This window comes from Haliotis asinina, chromosome 2 (assembly GCF_037392515.1).
Source record: "Haliotis asinina isolate JCU_RB_2024 chromosome 2, JCU_Hal_asi_v2, whole genome shotgun sequence".
Lineage (NCBI taxonomy): Eukaryota > Metazoa > Mollusca > Gastropoda > Lepetellida > Haliotidae > Haliotis > Haliotis asinina.
This window is the reverse complement of record NC_090281.1, coordinates 58,162,210-58,183,715: the sequence shown is the minus strand read 5'-3', so window position 1 is coordinate 58,183,715 and position 21,506 is coordinate 58,162,210. Positions and strand designations below refer to the sequence as shown.

At 37.6% G+C, this 21,506-nt stretch overlaps 3 protein-coding genes across 8 annotated transcripts in view; 2 read left to right on the top strand and 1 right to left on the bottom strand.

The window, feature by feature from the left end:
* Positions 1-14,027, bottom strand: part of LOC137273994 (protein furry-like) — an 83,895-nt gene extending 69,868 nt beyond the window's left edge. For all 4 annotated transcript variants that reach the window (XM_067806937.1, XM_067806938.1, XM_067806939.1 and 1 more), the window contains exon 1: positions 13,786-14,027. In XM_067806937.1, coding sequence (XP_067663038.1) covers positions 13,786-13,813 — 28 coding nt within the window. In that variant the 5' untranslated portion in view covers positions 13,814-14,027. The remainder of the gene's footprint in view (positions 1-13,785) is intronic.
* LOC137273995 (anaphase-promoting complex subunit 10-like) lies at positions 450-20,408 on the top strand. Of its 3 annotated transcripts, XR_010956164.1 has the most exons (5): positions 450-672; positions 15,412-15,557; positions 16,262-16,424; positions 18,496-19,390; positions 20,051-20,408. XR_010956164.1 is itself a non-coding variant. In XM_067806941.1 (4 exons), exons 2-4 carry the CDS (start codon positions 15,443-15,445, stop codon positions 18,779-18,781), a joined length of 564 nt encoding a protein of 187 aa, XP_067663042.1. In that variant the 5' UTR covers positions 459-672; positions 15,412-15,442; the 3' UTR covers positions 18,782-20,402. The 3 variants fall into 3 exon arrangements, 1 of the variants encoding a protein (XP_067663042.1); XM_067806941.1 differs by having other exon boundaries at positions 459-672; positions 18,496-20,402; XR_010956163.1 differs by lacking the exon at positions 450-672 and having other exon boundaries at positions 15,361-15,557.
* LOC137271911 (uncharacterized PPE family protein PPE16-like) lies at positions 19,093-20,542 on the top strand. The gene is made up of 2 exons (XM_067804295.1): positions 19,093-20,140; positions 20,499-20,542. Exons 1-2 carry the CDS (start codon positions 19,093-19,095, stop codon positions 20,540-20,542), a joined length of 1,092 nt encoding a protein of 363 aa, XP_067660396.1.
* Positions 20,543-21,506: the final 964 nt, after the last annotated feature.

Below are 21,506 nucleotides of genomic sequence, written 5' to 3'. Positions count from 1 at the left end.
TGTTCTAACTAGAACACAAACATGAGTCCAGATATGCAAAGACAAAATTATACAAAATAATGTAACAAAAGCTTTACCTTTAGAAATTTAATACAAATTTGTAGATACTTTATTTCTGATGACTGATAATGACTAGAGGATGTACACTGATTGATGCTCTGCCTTATGTAATGGAGATGCCATTGTGATAGTTCTTTTAAGTGTCAAGTTAGGACCTCGGCTTATCAGCTTGCGAGACTGGCTGATCTATGGTTAAATGCAGCAACTATGAAAAGCTTACTATAAAATACATTAAATCTCATGAATTATACTCCAAGAATGAGCAAAATTAAAACTAGTGAGTCAGGTGATCCACACACTGACTAATGACATCACCAAATATAATTTGGGAAACTTATGCTGTTAAATATTTTCACTGGGCTCTGCTCCCTCATGTGGAGCCTCTCACCACCTGTGCTGCATCTGGTTCATGGTCACTCTTAAAGCAGGAGCTCACCACACTCCGATTCACAATCCCAACAAAAGCTACTTCGACCTCCATACCAGACATTTTTTAAATCAATATCAGCACGATATGGATAAATTCAACATGGATGTGAAACCACTGACTGCATACACTATGTGATACTCCTGGAGACAAAGCATAAGGACATACCGTTAGATGCTTTACAGGTAAGATCTAGCCAGTGCAGGTGTTGATAATGAGTAAATGAGGTTAATTTTATGCCACTTTTAGCAACATTCCAGCAATATCACAGGACAGGACACCAGGGGACACATATGAAAGGAATCGAACCTGAGAGCTTTGGTGCGACAAGTAAACGCCTTAACCACTGGGCAATCCCAGGAGGAAAGGAAAGCAAAATGTTCAGCTGTTCCAACTCACTAAAAGTGCTGGGTACACTTCATTATATGAAGAGTTACATTTTACAAACATATAGCTATTGTTCACATTAATATTACAAGGACATCCTATCTCTGTTCAATTCTGCTATCATCTATCACGTTTGATTTTTCTCAATAATAAGAATATCTCAATAGTTGTAATGCAGTCCAACTCAAATGTCAGATTGACTTTATTGGAAAAGTCATGTGTGTCACAGAGAACAATTTCTTGAACACCCAAAAACACCTCTGGCACATTTTGACAACCAAAACCACCTGAAAATGTTTAACACAACATTGAGACTACAATACATTAACATTGAAACTACAACACAATATGTATGCTGATAATATAGGTGCAAGAACATTTGAATCCCAACATTCATTGCTGGCAAAAAAGATTGACAAGGAAATATTGGGAATCAATCTTTATGATTATCAATTTGAATTTTGTCTTATCAATAATATCATATATTAACTACTGTAATGAAAAAGTGTTTAAATTTATTCAAACAATACAAAAGGTTAGATCTAGATTCATTGGCTGTTTCTAAATTATGTCTAGGACAGTGTTTTGGTAGTAATCCTCATTCTCTTCCCACAGAGGTTACTTGTCATATCTTCCTACGAACCTCTGTTCTAATACGGCCATAATTCGCGGTTCTCATAAAATCCCCTAGTGGCAAAAAATGGCAGCAGATTTATTTCCCTTTTTTCTGTCCAATCAGAACACGTGTTACATCGACCTAGATTCAACTTGACAAATGCAAGCAAAGTGGAGAAACATGACTGAGTTCTGTCTAGAAGAAACATTTGAGTATTGCACTCTGGAAGAGGTTCTAGTTTTCAAGACGCATCCGGAAGTTACCAAGATCTTGCAAACAATCACTTTTGAAACAAGGTCGCTGATTGCACTGCTAAATCTGATTGCCTCCAATCACGAGTCTTGAACACTCGCACCATGAAAGGGTCGTATTAGAACAGAGGTTACGTCGGAAGATATGACAAGTTACCTCTGTTGGAAGAGAATGAGTAATCCTATGAGGGAGTGAGTTTAGTTTTACCCCGCACTCAGCAATATTCCAGCTACATGGTGGCAGTCTGTAAATAATCATTTTGATTGTGATGGGCACTGTAAATTGATGCTAATATAGAGCATTTCATTTTAAAAGAAGATGCACTGATAAAAATATTCAGCACTGGCAACAAAACCTATCCAACTCAGAGCTTCTCTCATATTACAGATCACTTAAGTCACTTTTAGAGCCTGAATTGTACATTACCCATAACTTTTCATGTAAAGATCTCATGAGAATCTTAGCCAAATTTTGATGTCAATCTCACAATTCAAATGTACAAAGGCAGCGTTTTTCTCAGACAGTTATACCATTTAACCAGCTTATATGTCAGAAATGTAACTTGAATCTCACAGAAGATGAATATAATTTATTGTTAATATGTCCGTTTTATAGATCATTTAGACAAGAATTTATACCAAATAAGTATCACATTTTCCCATCAAAAGAAAAATTCCACGCTGTTCTGCATGGAAACAAGTTTCACTGTTACAAAAGGACTATGTATATTTTTCAAAAGATGTCTCTGTTAATGTCACTATCTACCTCCATGAAATTATCAGATAATTAGCTTTGATGTATGTTCTCCACACATTGCTATTTTTGTAAAATCTGTTGTACTCTGGGCCACGAGGCCTTTAATTTTGAATAAACAAATACATTGATGCTAATCAGTACATTTTCTGATCCAGACCCAATGTCATCAAATAGCAGAAATAACGTGGTGTGCAACCAGTAAAATGACAAATTGAAACTGAACCCAACAAGCCCACATAATATCAGAATGACTGCCGACTGAAAATTCACGATTAAAACCTAATAGGGATTTCTGAAGAAAATATCTGGCAAAAGAAGTCTGAATTTTAAGCCAGAACGAAATGCTTGGCAAAACAGTGCTCATGTTATCAACCAGTGGTTCCATCCAGACCAAGTTTATCAACATAATGACTCAGCTTGAATACTGCTGACCATCTTCACTACATCCTTGATATATGCAGTAAACAATCAGATAAATCCACTGGTGGAGACTTACGGGAACACATACCTGGAGATATTGGGGATGTTCTGATTGATGAAAACCTCACTACAAATAGTGGTCATAAACCTACAAGTCATCCACTATGAAACCTGTCATCACAGAAGTCAGAATTATTTCATGTCATCAAGTTACACTGAAAAACAATACTAATGCTCAAGAAGTCGATGCTTTGAACTGTTATGTTTCCAAATTAATTAAACTGGGACTGAATTCTACATGTGTACATTTAATAATCTCATGATCATCTGTCAGAAAAATCAAGGTTGGCAACCATGGTTACAATATTACAAAAAAAATACTATAGCATGGATACATGGATGTTCAACCTGTCGAAATGCATGTCGACCATTGCAGGTATTGTTCAAGAATATCGAGCCCAAACTCACGAAACCATTGAGCCTGTTATGCTGGAATTGTAAAAGTATCTGAGAGGTAAGAATACTAAGACTGATGAGCTGAAGATAAGGATCTGCTCCAACACTGTTACCAATGGTTACACATGTAACGGCAGCGGATACTGCAGCAACTTTGACATGCTACTTTCACATCTTATGATCTTCACAAGAGGAAGTTGTACAGTCATGGACGCTGTCCATATCTTTGTAATACATGCAAACAGGAACACACCAATTCACACATTACATTCTGGAGCATGTCACAATGACATAAACAATGACCTTTTCAAAATTTCTATCAATACATTTATATAATTGATATGTAGTACAGACCTTGGTAATTAATCAATGTTTGTACTCGGTCATATCTTCTTTATATTCTATGGTTTAAAGTTTTGTTGCCAACCAAAAAATATGCAGCTAAATATGCAGTTAAATTAATCTTACTTATTTGGCACAGTCAGTTGGCTGGTTAGTTAGCCTGACAAAGAAATTTGCTTGGGATAGAATATTGCTGAGAGCAGAAATAAACAACAAACAAACATATATTTGTCAAATATAGAATTGTTCACTTTATGAGGGGTCGACAAAAACTATAGACACATACATGATCAATTATCATCATTGCTAAAACAATACAGTTCCTTTTGGTGAGAATATTTCTGTTCTATGATTTTCTTCTGATCCATCAAGTAGTGTGATCTGGCTGGCAAATGAAAATAAAAATAGAAGCCCTCATATTATCCGGCTAGTTCATCTACCACAATAAACAAATACTAAAAATTGGAGATGTTTGACATTCATCAGCTCGACTGAGCTCAGTATGAACAGGATCATATTCAGCACTGGCTCTGCATAGAGATATGCCAATTTCCATACAACATGCTGTTTCCAAGACAACAGAAAACTGTGTAAATTGTAATGCAAAATGGTTGGTGCAAGTTATTTATATCACCAGTACGTAATGGTGGCCCACATTGTTCAACTGTGCCAAATTAAATGAGCAAATGAGTTTAGTTTTGTTCCCCTATTTGCAATATTTCCCCAAGATAACAGAAAGGGACACCAGAAAATATTTTTCACCCTTTATACAATGTACATCATACAAACAATTCAATTTAAATTTACTCTGAAAAGGAACTCTATGCAGACCAGGGAATCAGAACTAAACCTGGGGAAATGAAGACATGCTTTATTTAGAGTCATAGCACTGCAGGGAGGCTAGACTATAGGGAAAATAATGTTGTTCAGGGACTGTGAGACAGACTAAACAGACAGAGACAGTTTAAACAGTATTTAATGGCCTAATGGCCCATCATACAGCTATACATCACAGCAGGTAATAAATTATGTCTGTATAAACCCTGAAACATATATGGATGTAACACATATTTGTCCCATATCTGCAGTGCAATTCACACCTTTCACATATATTTGTTAAAACTGCACAATATACAGCGAAACAGATGTTATCATGTCCTTATGAATTTGTATAGAACTGCTACCAGTATGGCAAACAGATCATTTATATAAGCTTAATGACTAACATGTGCCACAACATCAATCCTTTTGCCTTTCCACTGTTGACATTTGTTCAGTGAACAGTAATTTATCTTTGGGTATTATTGTAAGTAAATGTTACAATCACAATCAATAATTAATCTATATGGCAATGATCACCAAATAATCGATGAAAATTTGAAAAAAATATATCTGCATTTAATATTCAGGATATAATATACCCAAATATTCAAGAATGTTCTGAAAGAGAGTTATACATTGCTCACTGAATTTTAAAATGGTGTTTTGTCCCTGTGCAAGGTGTCTATACATGTAGGCTTGATGTGTCAAACAACTTTCAAGTATCTTCCTTTTTTCTTACTTGAGTTGCATAATTGCCTGATCTATTTTACGTGTAATGCGAAAACAGGTAAAATCCAGTCCACAGTAAACGTGCTACTGGTTAGGACCCCAAATCATAACTAGAGAATCCAGCTTCTAGTTACTGAAGGCTTTTAAACCTTCGAGTCTGCTGAAAATTGAAATTCACCCAAACTCTACTGAACTCTGTATTCTACCCTAGAATTGTTTGCTTGTTTTGTTTAGCCCTTAACCATGTTAACGTCTCACTCAGCAATATTTCACTATTCAAGAAATGGGACTACTGGATTTAGAAGGTCCAAAGGTAGAAGTCAGTTGGATTTAATACCTTTTTTAACATTATCCCAGTGATATCAAGGCATGTTTGAGTTAGGTTAAAGTAGGAGGATAGTCACATGTTTCTAGAGTGCTCCAGCACAGTAAAGTGTGTTGCCTTACATGACAGGGATTCCTGTGTCTCCTTGCAAGGATAGCTTGGATAGACTACTAGACAATATTTGATTAGTAGGGATGTATGATGCAACAAGCTATCAATGGTTTGCAGTTGTTGATTCTCCAATAGCAATTAATCAATGGTAGAAATGAAAAACTATTGATGGATCTATACTGTGTGTGACTATGTATAGTTTTATTAACAGACTTCTGATGATAAATGAGCAGTGCAAAAGTACAGGAGGTACCAGATTCATTCACTTTGATTTACAGTTATCTGCCCCTGTTCCCTCTTAAAGGTCACATGCAATGTAAAACACAATTTTGCAGATTCTGATACCGTTCTGTGTGCACTTACAGAAACAAATCATGAAAATGACAATTCAACCTATAAAGTTAAAAAAAAAACACGATGAAAATAAGCCTGCAAATTCGGAGTTCAAATGATTCACTAAATTTCCCCCAGCACTGGGGGAAAAAGTGGTTTCAACAGCTATGCTATGTTGCACTCATAATACATGTGCAGTGAGCAGGTTTGTGGATCATGAAACAGTATGCCTGCCCCTTAGTATGAGGTCAGCAGTAGTCTGATCTTGGTTGGGTACATAATCAAGTAAATACTCCACTCGTTACATAAAAAAGCATGTTGATTGTGATAAGCAGACTCAGAGACTCAATGTCTGCCTTTTTGACACCGATATGCATGTACAACTTCAATTACTGACCATTTGCAATTTGAAATTAACACCTATCAGGCTTATAAGCCATAAACTAAGAGCCGGCGTATCAGCAAATGAACCAGTGGCCAATGACAAGGCTTCATTACACATGAGTGCATATCCACTGGCCCTGAGTGGGTTCGGTATGGCGGCTGCTTCGTTTCGAAAGAAGGTACAAAATATTGCACTTTTGATTTGCAATTATACACTTATGATTTTGTTTGGGTTTTTTTCTTCATCAGCAATGCATTTTATATATCATGAATAACTGATAACCGTGTTTTAATTATGATTGACCTTAAAGCAAACTTGATCAGGGTTTCAAGTTTTTCATAGGTTATCAAAAGAAGCTGAAACTACTTCACACTGTTTACAATTCAAATAAACTAGTTAGGAAAGGACTTCAAACTAGTTAGGAAATGAGAAAATTCATGCAAAAAAAACTATTGCACTAATATTGCAATTACTGATCGCTATAAACTATTGCCATCAAACAGCATGTTTCGATATGGTTATCGCAATAGTCACCCTAATGAATAGACAACACTTAATAAATTCACTGGCACTATCACACATAGTTTATTTTGTTTTCAGGATAGGGATCTTATAATGCCACAAGTTATCTATATGACGAGTATGTAGTGGTGCCCCACATTGTTCATTGCCCATTTAACTGAGCAAGCGCATTAACTCAAAAAAAAACTGCCAACACAGAACACAGTACTATGTGTACTCTTCAAAATTCTTACAAAACCAAATACTGACATTCTAACATAAAATATAAAAAAAAATGCAATTCTCTTAATAATGCTATCAGACCTCAGGGCAGCTACCACAGAATTCATAAGAAAAACAATTATGCAATTATATTACAATATTAAATCAAAATGTTCAAATGAATAAATACAAGTTGCATTAAATCAACTCTTGCTCTCTCTACTGGCCGAACATTACCCCATAGTCATGCCCTGGGGACCGTCCTTAATGAATATCCAATGATGCAACCTGTGATTGAAGCCAGTTAGGAAAACACTGCATACGACAGTTTTCAATATATGAAGCACTCGTTTACATTCCATACACATGATATGTATGGCAAGTGCTATCTGTCTGGAAGCTTTCTCCTCTAAGTTTCAAGCAAGTCATGAGGGATAGATAATAAGTCTTTTAATTGCATCAACAGGAAACTGGAGTGAGTGCATATGCTCCTAAAGTACTGTCGCAAACAGAAAAAAACTGTTTCGGCTCTTATTCCGTATCCCTAAAATTTACACATCTCCAAATAGGATATGTCCAAACAAATCACTTTGGCCTAACTGGGCATTCAGTTGGTTGTGTAAGAAGATATCCAGATAAGCATGTTAAAGGACCACTAAACTCAATTTTTTGGTACTCTTTTTATCACTGCATATGAAAGACGTTTGGTTAGTCATAAACGAAACACCATTTTTTTTAAAAAAAAAACTTGTGGTTAATCAATACCAAGCGCATAAAAGTTGCTAAAAAGACGTCTGCTTCTCTCTCGCCCGCAAACGAAACAGCAGACAGGTTACGTAACTCTGTCGAGAGATTTCCACCAGACTCTGTAGTTTGTGCTTAAATTGGTTGTTAGCATGTTAGTGTGTGCGAAGTGAGCATTGTGGAAGCCTGTGGTATATACTAAATCGGAAGGTTCGCCCCCTACCACGCTTCCAGGATAGAAAATGGAGTTCAAGTTTCATCGAGTTTATAAAATCAAGACTGCTTACTACACATTGCTGACCAAAAGGATTTTGCATCGACATATCGCTTTCTTCCTCGGAAATGAGGTTGTGGTCGAAGTAGCAATATTATCATAAGTAATATTATATTGACCCCTTACATTGACCGATTCCAAGACTGAAATTGTTATGTTATAAGCAATGTCATGTAAAATCCTAATGCCCATCAATAAAATACATATTTTACTACCAGTAGAAAGTGATTTTGATTATGTAAGTCGGTGAAAACAAACTTAAATAGCATTCATCCTCAGACAGGGTGCCGCCATTTTTTAAAATCGTGAAGTCACGGGCTAAAGTATGTTAGAATTATTGAGATTATGATTTGTTCTCATCAAGTTAGAAAATCAAAACTACTTTTTACTGGTAGTTAAATATGCATCTGAATCATAGCCAAAAGGATTTTGCATGACACAACTCTTATCATAAGGACTTCTTCCAAAGAAGCAAGGTGGAGGTCGAAGTGACATTTATATTGCAAGCAATGTTATATTGACCTCCACCTCACTTCCAAGAGTGAAATCGTTACGTTATAAGCAATGTAATGCAAAATCCTATTGTCCATCAATAAAATACATATTTTACTACCAGTAGAAAGTAATTGTCCCTTTGTAAGTCGGTGAAAACAAACTTAAATAGCATTCATCCCAAGACAGGATTTTTGAAAATCGTGAAGTCAAATCCATCTGAATTAATGAGATTATGTATGGTTTGTTCTCATCAACTTAGAAAATCAAAACTACATAAATATGTATATGAATCATGACCAAAAGGAGTTTGCATGACACAACCTGTAACATAAACTGAGCGAGGTCGGGGTCGAAGTGAAAATACTGCGCGATAAATTTCTTCACTTGCTAAATTTAACTTGGTTTGTAACGTTCACTCACCAGTATGTAGACACTTGTCAATATACGTCTTTATACTTGGTCTCATAATCCTAATTACTTTAAAATCATACTTGCATGCATTTTGAAACTTAAGAAAAAGAAGCGATCTGCGAATGTATAACAGGAATGTAATATGTAGACATTTCACAGTTTTCCTATATGAATCATAATTCGCACGCTAGTCCTAGTGTATGTCGTCTGCATCACTATACTTAACGACGAAAACAATGATTCTGTTAAAAGCTACGACAACTTATTAAAAACAAAAACGCAAATATTAAAATTAAAGTTATAGGAGCAATGTCAGGCTATTACCTTCTTAATAATATCCACAAAAACAAGTGATATATAATTCATCTGCTGATTTCCCAAGTGATGTGTCTTTTAACAGTCTAATATATGAAAACGTGATGTATCGTTTCAGGTTTTTCACAGTCCTGTATAGTTTCATTGGTTATCCAAGATAGCACACCTGGCAACTAATTGCATAATGTGCGTCATTCTTTTTAAAAAGTTATTTAGTTAGCCAATAATGAGCAATCAATTGATGTATTGGCAGTTAATCCTTTGAAAGAAGGGTGTTGTTTTACATAGACACAGACACGACAGAGTGTGTTCAGTACAGATTAGTAAATGTACATACATAAACACTACCTTTTGACAAATCCCCCATTTAAATCCCCATAAAACTAATTAATTAATCAGCGTGTTATCGGTTAATCCCTTGATCGATCCAGACAAAAGAAATGCCAAATGGGGGCCTTTGTCAGGTAATCTAAGTGGCGTTACCACTAATCATACCTGTTATAAATTCATCAACTGAGCATCAAGTGAATGATGACAAAAAACGTGCAGGTTTATACCTAGCAGATTACAACCTAGCGACACCAAGTGATTTTGACAGAAACGTCTATGAAAACAAGGGTTGTAACTCGAAAACTAGGCAAAGCAGGAGACAAAACTAAATGATAGTAGATTGTGAGAACATATAGCTTTCATTCTTCTCAACAGCTTTCGCGATTTCAGGTTTGTACAAACCTGTAAACAAAATACTTTAACCCCTGAAATGTAGATGAATACTGCACAGACCATCATTTCTATACCCACTATTACATCACGAAGACGCGCTGCTCTGATTGGTTGAAATTTCGTTTGCGGTTGAGAATTGTGCACAGTTGACAAAAAGGTAATTAAAGATCGAAATGAGCAGTTTTAATGACTTTCTTTTATAACGATGTCAGCAACTGATTTTGCATTTGTACCGTATTAGAGTATATGTGACCTTTAACTTGTTAAATCGGGCAAACCTTAGAAAAAATATGACTAGCTGCTGAAAACAATAGATCAGGCTATAGATGGATATTAGGTCACTCAGCCAGGTATGACGAAAGACTGTCAACTCAACTGGCATGAAATGTATGTGCTGCCCACTGGCACAAGGGGGCATCTCAAAGATATTTTTTGCTGTTTCATGTTTGTTGAATATGTCTCATCTATTGATTAAAATCTTAAGTATCTTTCTTTCATAAAATTTATGTTGTGATAAGACATGTAAAAGATGTGCAAAATCATGTACCTGATACCCACAGACACTGATAGAAAAGCACTGCATTAAATGTCTCAAAATATATAGGTAGCATGACAACCTGTAGATACACAAGACTGAATATTATTTGTAAATTGTTATGACATGCTGTGTACTTGAACAGTTTAATGCCCTGAAGGAGTTATTGTATATTAGGTGATATCTCTATCCCTGAACCCGACCCCAACCGTCGTCTACTACACCTGTCCTGGTTTCGGTTTTAATGTGACACCTCCTACCTGTTTCATTTTATACTATATAGTGATAATGAGACGCCATGGTAGCTACATCCTTAATAGTTTCAAAATAAAGATATGTTTTGATGTCAGCTATCGTTTATAATGAAGTCAAGTTTAATTTCAAAATGGGCTCATAAAAAGTGCCCTTTGTAATACAATATCATTGCATACTAATTTCCATAAAACCATGGTCTGTTCCAAATAAGTCGCTTCTGACTTTGGAAAAGTCTGCATTGCTCATTTCTGCACTAATCTCTCCTCAGCAGAGTTCTTTTATTACGTTTCCTACCTCCCTACCACTGGAACTGTAGTTAGGCAGAACTTAGTTTAACAGATATTTCATTCTTTCACATCAACTACATAAATTGTAAAGACAAATGTGAAAGAACACTTTTTCCTATTTCCGACAGTACTTTAATATATAAAAAATAGGCCAAAATATTGTAGAAAATGTATGACATTGTGCCTTTCACATGTTTAAGCAATGACATGACATATGCGTTATTTTAATTTCTTGACATTATACATGTAGAGGATGTTACAGAAGTGCCCATGTCATACTATCTTTACAACACATGCCTAAATACTGATATTTCCTCGGCGAGAGCGATGGATGTACCGATACTTAGACACAAGTGTTGTAAATGTAGTATGATATGGGCACAAACATAATATCCTGTTTATTACCACTGTTGTCAAACTGAGGAAAATAAACCCAAATCTACTTTCAAACATAGGGTAGCTACATGCTGTTTCTGCATGTAGACAGCAACGTCACAGAGCATTGTTCATGACGTCATGTCGGCATCATCCCTAGTCCTGTGTTGTCACAAGCCACTAATTAGTACCTCTAATCCTCAGATGGATGTTCTGTTAGCTGTACTCACCCCCCTGCCACTGGATTACAGAACAGCTCGACAGGTTAGGTGTTGGTTGTGAATAGGTGACTACCGGTGCTAAGGGAGATAATACAGAATCATGGATCACTGATCAGGAGGAAATGTTCATACAGCAGCTGATGGCTGTGAGTGGGAAACACTGAGGAGGAGAAGGAGAAGGCTATAGTTTTAACTATCTCCGTGATGAAAAGTTTTGAAGTAGGATAGATAGCTCTTATAAAATAGCCATGTCACCAAAACTTCACAATCATTCTGCAACATGGATGAGAAAGTGGAGTTTGTTGAAAGAGCTTGAGGCAACGAGGTAGCAGGTAACAAACTCCATGTGTTCCACAAGTCCCCACAGCTAAAGTCCAGCTTCAAGTGGGTGAGCAACATGCGGAAGCATGCTCATTACACCATGTTCTCTGATGAGTCAAGGTTTTGCCTACGATTCACAAATGGCAGAAAACGTTGTTGGCGTCGGAGCGGGGAGCGATATGCCAGAGCAGCAATTCTTGACCATGTTCGATATGGAGGTGGTAGTGTCATGGTTTGGGGTGGGATTACACATGACAGACGATCAGATTTGGTCATCATTAACGGAGCCATGACTGGTCAGTGATACGTTGACCAAATATTGCGTCCTGTTGTGGCTCCATTGGCTATAGTTATCGGCCAGAATTTTGTATTCCAAGATGACTTGCCAAACATGGTGGACACACCAGATATTGAACTTGATGCCTAAAATTGATTTATTGGATATTTAAAGCAGTTTCAAATTCGCTATTATTTCATTAGTTCCCTTATTTCTTGTCGGTAGTATAGAATCTTTATATTTCTTTGGGCAATTACTAGCAACAGTAATCACCTACTGATCATTGATGATCACTGAGTCGATTCTCTATTAACTATACCAAGTATCGTTAGTCACCTACTCACAATCAACACCTCACCTAAGAAGTTAATAAAGCAGGTAATCCAGTTACAGGGGAGTGAGTACAGCTTACAGAACAGCCAAGTGAGGGGCTAGAGGTACCAATGTGTAACCGGGGGCTAGAAGGGTGTATTCGTCATTTCACTGTCACAAAGTGATTTTGCCCTAGGACATCATATGAAAAATATGAAACCCGATATTTTCACCCTCCTAGGTAATAAATATTTGTATTTGTTACTATATATTCGTAAAATATATCATATTTTGCCTATTGGTGTATCTGGTAAAGACCCTTGTGTTAATGACTTAGTAAACGAGTTCAGAATATTTGTGACAGCTCCTATGGCCCCACGTCTAAGTTTTGGCCAATGAGATTAACTCAGGCACAGCATCAAGCTAACTGAGTCAGTTTGCTTCTTGGTGCAGCGCAAACTGGAATCCTAAACATGCTTAAAAGTCAAGCATGTGAAGGGTACTACTTCCAAGAGATAAACTGTATAGGACCATCTCCTATTCTCGAGGGTTTCCTATTCTCGCGGTAAACACATTATCTGCCGAGGTCGCCAATGCGTGATACTTAGCGGTTGTTTACAATTGACCAGTAACTAGGAAGTGACCCAAGTCTGTAAATTATCAAAATTTTGCAATGTAACGAATATTCGTGAGTTTTAACCAACTTGGAAAAATCGTAACTTTCCCCCGGCCTTCCCGATAAGATTCCCCTTCCTTACACCTAATAACGTTACTTTCTCATACCGCGAGAATAGGAGACGCCTTGAAAAGTCAGCGGCAGACCACCATGCTTTTCACCGAGCTCAAGTGAGATAATTCACTTGATGGATCAAGCAGTTGATAGATGCAGATGTTAGAGGGGAAATCTCTTATTTCAAAACAACAAGCATACATACGAAAAGAACTGTTTATATTATTTTTTCAGCTGATATTCGTAAGTACCGCGAGAATAGGAGACGCCAGTATATATATCATATATATACGCAGTTATATATCATATACGTCACAATTTCTTTACACGATAGTCACATGACACACTGTAGGTATATCTACCAACCTCTGTCACTTGGAGCTGACGGTTGCATCTTCAGTCAGCGACGAAAAATGTGGATGCAGAAGACAAATCAGATGACTTCTATACAAATTTCATTTTCAACACCTTCGATGACAGGTTATTGGCGACCAAATTCTCAGTTTGACAGATGAAAAAACGTGCTCGCTACAGCTCTTAATTCACGGAGAAATCAAACTCAAAATCACTAACCTATGTCTGATTAACATCCATAATAACACTATAGAATACAGACAGAGGCTCCTGAATTATGAAAAGAACAATTAATCATCATTCAAATTATCTCTGAACCCAACTATTTACCATTTACAGATAACATACTTCCTGTTGATATTTGTCAAGCATGCGTAAATATCATTTCCGTTTCTTTGTAAAGTCGGATTAATATTAACCGGACTCACCCTGTTTACTCCTCCATGCACTCTTTTGTATTTAATACAATGTATTCATTGAAAGGACTTGCAAACAAAATGTCATCGGTTTACACTAATTTTCATATTTACACGTATTGATACAATCCCTCAAAATAACCCACTAATCCGTTAGTTCATATATTTCTGAAAGTATTGCCCGTCCGAACCTAACCTGTTGCAGTAAGCGTTACACAGTTCGTTTAGCTGCTCGACTTGACCGGACACTGCTCTTTGAGAAAGGGGATTTGCACAGTTTATTTTCACCCATTTCACATGATTTTCAAAGGTTACTTAATAAGCTTTCAGGGACAGATTGTTTTGATGGTCCTCAGTCAGAAGAGAGTGAGTGAGTGAGTATGGGTTTACGCCGCTTGCAGCAATATTCCACAAATATCACGGTGGGGAACACCGGAAATGAAATGGGCTTCACACATTATAATCATGTGGGGAATCGCACGCGGGTCTTCGACGTGACGCTTTGACCACTAGGTTTATCCCACCGGGACCCATGGATAAATAGTGTGGTAGATACAGCTAGAAAAAACATAGATTGTTTACATATTGCCCCTACGTCTTTCCCCCTACTAACACCACCATACAAATAAAAAGGGTGTTGACTATATGAACGGAGGAAATAAAGTCAAAGGAAAAACATCACAATTATTAATACAATAATATATATTAGAGGCTTATAAAATTGAGCATTGATTTATTATCAAACGTACCTCACTGAATAGAATAAAATTGGTTAATATGACCAGGGACATTAAATATAGATTTTCACCTGATACGACATTTTTCCTACCTAACATTGTGACTTATTTTCCGTGACTTTTGCCATGTGACTTTCTTCCCGGTCCCCGACTAAATACCCATTGAATAGCACAACTTGATTTCGATAACCAGAGAAAACATAATATATATCTTGATGGCAGGTTTTAAGCGTTACGCCTGTCACTCACTGGGTATTACTAATATCTAGTACTAAGACCTCACGAGAAGCCGTACATACCCTGATGGCAGTTACATAGTGCTAAGACCCCGCCAGTGACCGTACATACCTTGATCAGTCAATCCCGTGTGCAATATAGACCCCGTGTAATTACATGTTTTCGACGGAATTATCCGGATTTTAAACATAAAACTCACTTCCGTTATAAGGCAGCGGTGAAATCAAACATTCGAGTCTTCTTTTTAGGTAGAGAGTCTGCGATTAAGTTCTATCTAATATGGCGAAGAAGATGAACGGCGTGCAGGAAGTTGATATATTCAAAGCAGAACGGGAGGGAAAATTGAGAGAAGTTGGAAATCAAGCGGTATGGTCTTTGTCATCGTGCAAACCAGGTAGGATCAGTCAGTTATTAGCTGTGAGGAGTGTGCGTGTTTGGAGTGGGGGTATTTGTCAAGGAGATGACAGGATTGTGATCATGGTGATAGCATGTTGTATAACACATTTTCACGAGCTGTTGTTTTAACAGTTCCGGCATCTTTTGTACCTAACTGAGAAGTGTATTACTTCATTCTCTGTAGTCCAGCATATAACTAGACGACTTCGCACTACACCAAGTTATATGTGTAATAAGTTCACGATAAAAGGTGTAACATAAGAAGTACTATTAAAATTACAAAAAGAAAACTTAAACGTTTGCAAAATCCTCTGTATGATTAATGGGGATGGGCGTTTGCAGGTCTAGAATACACAGTGATTGTTCATGATTGGTAGTTCAGCCAGCTGAACATGTTCCTGCCAAGGCATCACTGGAAGACTAAGACCTTGCTACCACTGTATCATCATGTTCATTAGTACACTGCCATCCTTCAAGGAAACCATGCATTCCAGTAAATACTTCACAGAGCCTTTACTGTAAGAGCTACATCTTACAGCCATATTTATAAAATGACAGTGTTAAAATCCACAGACTGTGAAAGAAAATTTCACTACAACAGTTTTAGTTTTCGGTATCTTAAAACTTTGGATTTATACAGTAGATGAAAAGTTGTCATGTGTGTAAATCAAAAACTTCTAGATAGCTATGATTATTTTACAGGATTTGGAGTAGATCAGCTTCGAGATGAATCCTACGAAACATTCTGGCAGTCAGATGGACCTCAGCCTCACCTTGTGAACATTCAGTTCAGGAAGAAAACAACAATACAAGATATTTGTCTGTACGCAGATTATAAGGCGGATGAAAGCTACACTCCAAACAGGTAAACTGTATAATTCATACACACACTGCAGATGCATATTTTTCACTACCCACTGATGCTGTAACACTCGTGAAACATGTCAAGAATGTCTACCTGCATGACAGTATTGGCATATAAAGATCAGGTTGCCCTGGCTTTAGATATGCTCAGCTGTGAGGGACTGCACATAGGGAGCATCACAGTGCCTGATGCTTATATGAGCTAGTGATCACATTGTCTTGTCCTAGGATAAACTTAGGATGCATTTCTTCGGCAGTTCTGCATCAAAATATGAATTACCACTGACAGAACTTTAGGTTGCATTCTGTGGACACAAACTATTTGAAAGCACTGCATCCAAAAAGTACAAATCCGCTAAATATAATGCCGTAAATATTGTTATTCTTTGCCACAATCATGCAAAAGACTATTAAGAGGACCAGTTTTAGTCCACGTGCAATAATATTCCTGATTGGTTGTTATAATAAATTCAGCCTATGAAAGCATATGTTTCTGAAATATGTTTCATTGTGTAACCTTCACTTTCGGTTTTTGTTCATGATCGTGAATGACCATGTCTCAGAAAAAATTTTTCGAGCTTATCAAAACAGTTTTTTAACCAGGTGCCACATTGGCCCACCCCCAAAATATCTAGGTTTATCCCTGGTCTTGGAACTCTGATATCGGACTGTTGTGCATATCAGGCAAAACACTTCTCTCGTACCCTTTGCATGGTGTGAAGCATGTGTGAGAAATGATTAAGTTATCATGGAACTCTGTTATTTGATGCTGATCATGGCATACAATAATATTCACTCACAAACTCAAAATGTGTATGCAAACTCTGTACTGATTACAAAATGATTGACACCCATAAAGTCCTGTACTGCTTTCATATATCAGGTATATCACATCAAGATCATCGCTTGGCCCTGTGTACTATATTTGAGCACTGATCAGTCATTTCAGGGATATACCCTGAAGGAAACATGCTGACAGCAGCGTTTATTTCAGGTCAGATCATTTTATATCTCCTGAACATGCTGAAAAGTGACCTGAACATATAAGGACAGAGAGTTGTGATCAACAAGGCAAATGTAATTGGAGGTGTGCCTTGTCTTGGCTTGTGGTTCTGTGCAGAGAGTTCTGGTCATGAATCAGTTGAAGTTAACAATGTTGAGCTTAGACAGTCCTTGGATGGATGACTGTCTTTGGCAGCTTGACTTCTGAAAGTTTCTAGGACTTCAGTCCTGCCCCACGATGAAGCACATGACACACATGGTCTTGTCCTAGGCAAGTGAGTTTATTCAAAATTGCCTCTGTTCATCCAGCAGAAAATGGGTACCCGGTGAGATAAGTCGTGAGTATTAACCTAGCGCCTCAAAGGCAGCTTGGGTTTTCAGGGTAATAATAATCAGATGGTACCGCTTTGAGTATACCCCTCCATGGTATGGAATTCAGCACATTACAAATGCCCTTATTATTATGTTCATTTTAGCTAACAGTCACACTGTGTATGACATGTGTTTTCCCTACCAGGAGTAATGTCAAAAAAACAAAAGAGCAAACAGTGTGCAAACTAGTTTCCAAATTTTGCTAGCCAATCAAGTTTTGCCATTTGACCAGTGATGACACATATTTCATTGTTAAACTGCAAGTGTCATGAACATTTTTTAAAAGTGCATTATGACTTATGGGAGTGATATATTTACAAAATGACTGCATGAAAAATCACTATTTAGTGGGACCAGTGACTTTGGGGATATACCATCACCCGGTATTTACTGACCATGGGCTAGCATATCCATTGTTTGCTTCACACACTGAGTGCTTGAGACATAGCACTTTTTATCTGACTGAAGGCAGATATATTCCAACCTGAAGACAAGGTATCAGTCTTGAAATACACATTTTTGAAAGGCAAATTCTGGAAACATCAAAAGGCCACTTCTGATTGTGTGTGTGCTGATATACATTTTTCAATCCAGAACATTATAGTGAGCTCCAGATATGATTTTTCCAATCTGTTCAATGAGTGTATATACTTACTCAATTACTTGCTCATTAATACTGAATTTTGTGAATGTTTCAGAATATCCATCAGAGCAGGCAACCACTTCAACGACCTGACCGAGGTGGAGCAGGTAGAGATGAGTGAGCCAGTGGGCTGGGTGTGTGTCCCGCTCAAGGACGTTAATGACAAGCCAATCAGGACATTCATGATCCAGGTCACTGTACTGTCCAACCACCAGAATGGCCGTGATACACACATACGAAGGATAAAAGTCCGTTCTCCCACCCATTGTTCAGACAATGCTATGGTTAGGGCACCCAACTTCACAACATTAGAGTTCACGCAATTTGCACACACAAGATAGTGATGATGATCTTCTGTTCTCCATGAGTTTAGTCAGATGTACATGAGAGTGACCATGATCTTCAGTCCTCCTGGGGCCCGTTTCACAAAACTCTCGTAAGCCTAAGATCTCGTAACTTTTCTCGTAGCATTTGCACCTCCTATGTTACAGTATGCCAGGTACAAGAGCTACGAGAAAAGTTACGAGATCTTAGGCTTGCGAGAGTTTTGTGAAACTGGCCCCAGGAGTTCAGAGATGATGATATTCTGTCCTCCAGGAGTTCAGTCAGTTGTGCAAGAGATCATGATCTTCTTTCATCCAGGAGGTCTGGTATGAACAGTGCAGGTGTTGACAGATCTGGTATGAACAGTGCAGGTGTTGACAGATCTGGTATGAACAGTGCAGGTGTTGACAGATCTGGTATGAACAGTGCAGGTGTTGACAGATCTGGTATGAACAGTTCAGGTGTTGACAGTTCTGGTATGAACAGTGCAGGTGTTGACAGATCTGGTATGAACAGTGCAGGTGTTGACAGATCTGGTATGAACAGTGCAGGTGTTGACAGATCTGGTATGAACAGTTCAGGTGTTGACAGATCTGGTATGAACAGTGCAGGTGTTGACAGATCTGGTATGAACAGTGCAGGTGTTGACAGTTCTGGTATGAACAGTGCAGGTGTTGACAGATCTGGTATGAACAGTGCAGGTGTTGACAGATCTGGTATGAACAGTTCAGGTGTTGACAGTTCTGGTATGAACAGTGCAGGTGTTGACAGATCTGGTATGAACAGTGCAGGTGTTGACAGATCTGGTATGAACAGTGCAGGTGTTGACAGATCTGGTATGAACAGTGCAGGTGTTGACAGATCTGGTATGAACAGTGCAGGTGTTGACAGATCTGGTATGAACAGTTCAGGTGTTGACAGTTCTGGTATGAACAGTTCAGGTGTTGACAGTTCTGGTATGAACAGTTCAGGTGTTGACAGATCTGGTATGAACAGTGCAGGTGTTGACAGATCTGGTATGAACAGTGCAGGTGTTGACAGATCTGGTATGAACAGTTCAGGTGTTGACAGTTCTGGTATGAACAGTTCAGGTGTTGACAGATCTGGTATGAACAGTGCAGGTGTTGACAGATCTGGTATGAACAGTTCAGGTGTTGACAGTTCTGGTATGAACAGTTCAGGTGTTGACAGTTCTGGTATGAACAGTTCAGGTGTTGACAGATCTGATATGAACAGTACAGTTGTTGACAGATCTGGTATCAAGAGCACTGGTGTTGACAGATCAGGTATCAACAGCACTGGTGTTGACTTTTCTGGTATGAAGAGTACTGGTGTTGACAGTTCTGATATGAACAGTACTGGTGTTGACAGTTCTGGTATGAAGAGTACTGGTGTTGATATTTCTTGTATCTGTATACCACACATGATACATGACAAGCAATGTCATGTACAGGGTTTAAGGCATCATGAATGTTGCAGTTCTGGTGCAGGCATGTATGTCACAGTCTTGGTAGAGTATGACAATAGTTTTCTAAAGTGTGACATAAACATTAGCTTTACTGAATATATCTACAATAGTTGTAATGTGATGGAGTGCATGTTGGTGTTTACAAGTGAGAAATAAAACCTATTATTTACCATGCATTATCTGCCTAATTATTTACTAATTCATTATGCCATTTTTGTCACAATCTCTTTGAGAAGTATTTTTGTTATGACACCTTAACTACACAGAAAACATGCTTGGTGCCCACAGTAGGCATGAGAATGTCTGGTAGTGGTGTGACAACTGATCAATACACATTGATCTTTGGGCCGCTGATACAGCTAATCAATATAAGGTGCTGTATTGTTGTATATCCTGATACAGTACTTCAAATGAGCTACAATACACCAATGTTTAACTTTGAATATTGCTGAATCTCGATGTCTGTCAAGAAAAAAGACTGACTTATATTTCATCACTGGAGTATATGCTTACTTATTTTCCCTTCATAAGTAAATGTTTTCTCAAAAATTCTGAAGTCAAGAACTGTGTCAGACATAGCACCCGCATGTTATCACCGCTCACAAAGTCTGTGTTACTATAAACTTAATTATTTCCTTTGCTAATGAACATTGAACAACACTCGCAAAAAGCTATTTTTTTTTAAATTTTTTTTCTATCTCAAGGTGTTTTATAGTTAGTGTTTAGAAGTAAAGATTTTTGTATCATAATATGTATCATGTCACCACACAATATGGCAGGATTTGTATGATATTGCAGCTTCAGTGCACAAAAGTTTTGCCATATAACGTCATGACTAAAATTTTTAGTGTCGTAATGTAGGATGTATATCAATTCCAGCACTAGAAACAGGATTGTAATGGTTGTTCTGCAGTATATCAATTCCAGCACTAGTAACAGGAGTAAGGGTGATTCTGCACTCTGCAGTATATCAATTTCAGCACTGGTAACAGGATTGTAATGGTTGTTCTGCAGCATATCAATTTCAGCACTAGTAACAGGAGTACGGGTGGTTCTGCAGTATATCAATTCCAGCACTAGTAACAGGAGTAATGGTTGTTCTGCAGTATATCAATTCCAGCACTAGTATCAGGAGTAATGGTTGTTCTGCAGTATATCAATTTCAGCACTAGTAACAGGAGTACGGGTGGTTCTGCAGTATATCAATTCCAGCACTAGTAACAGGAGTAATGGTTGTTCTGCAGTATATCAATTCCAGCACTAGTATCAGGAGT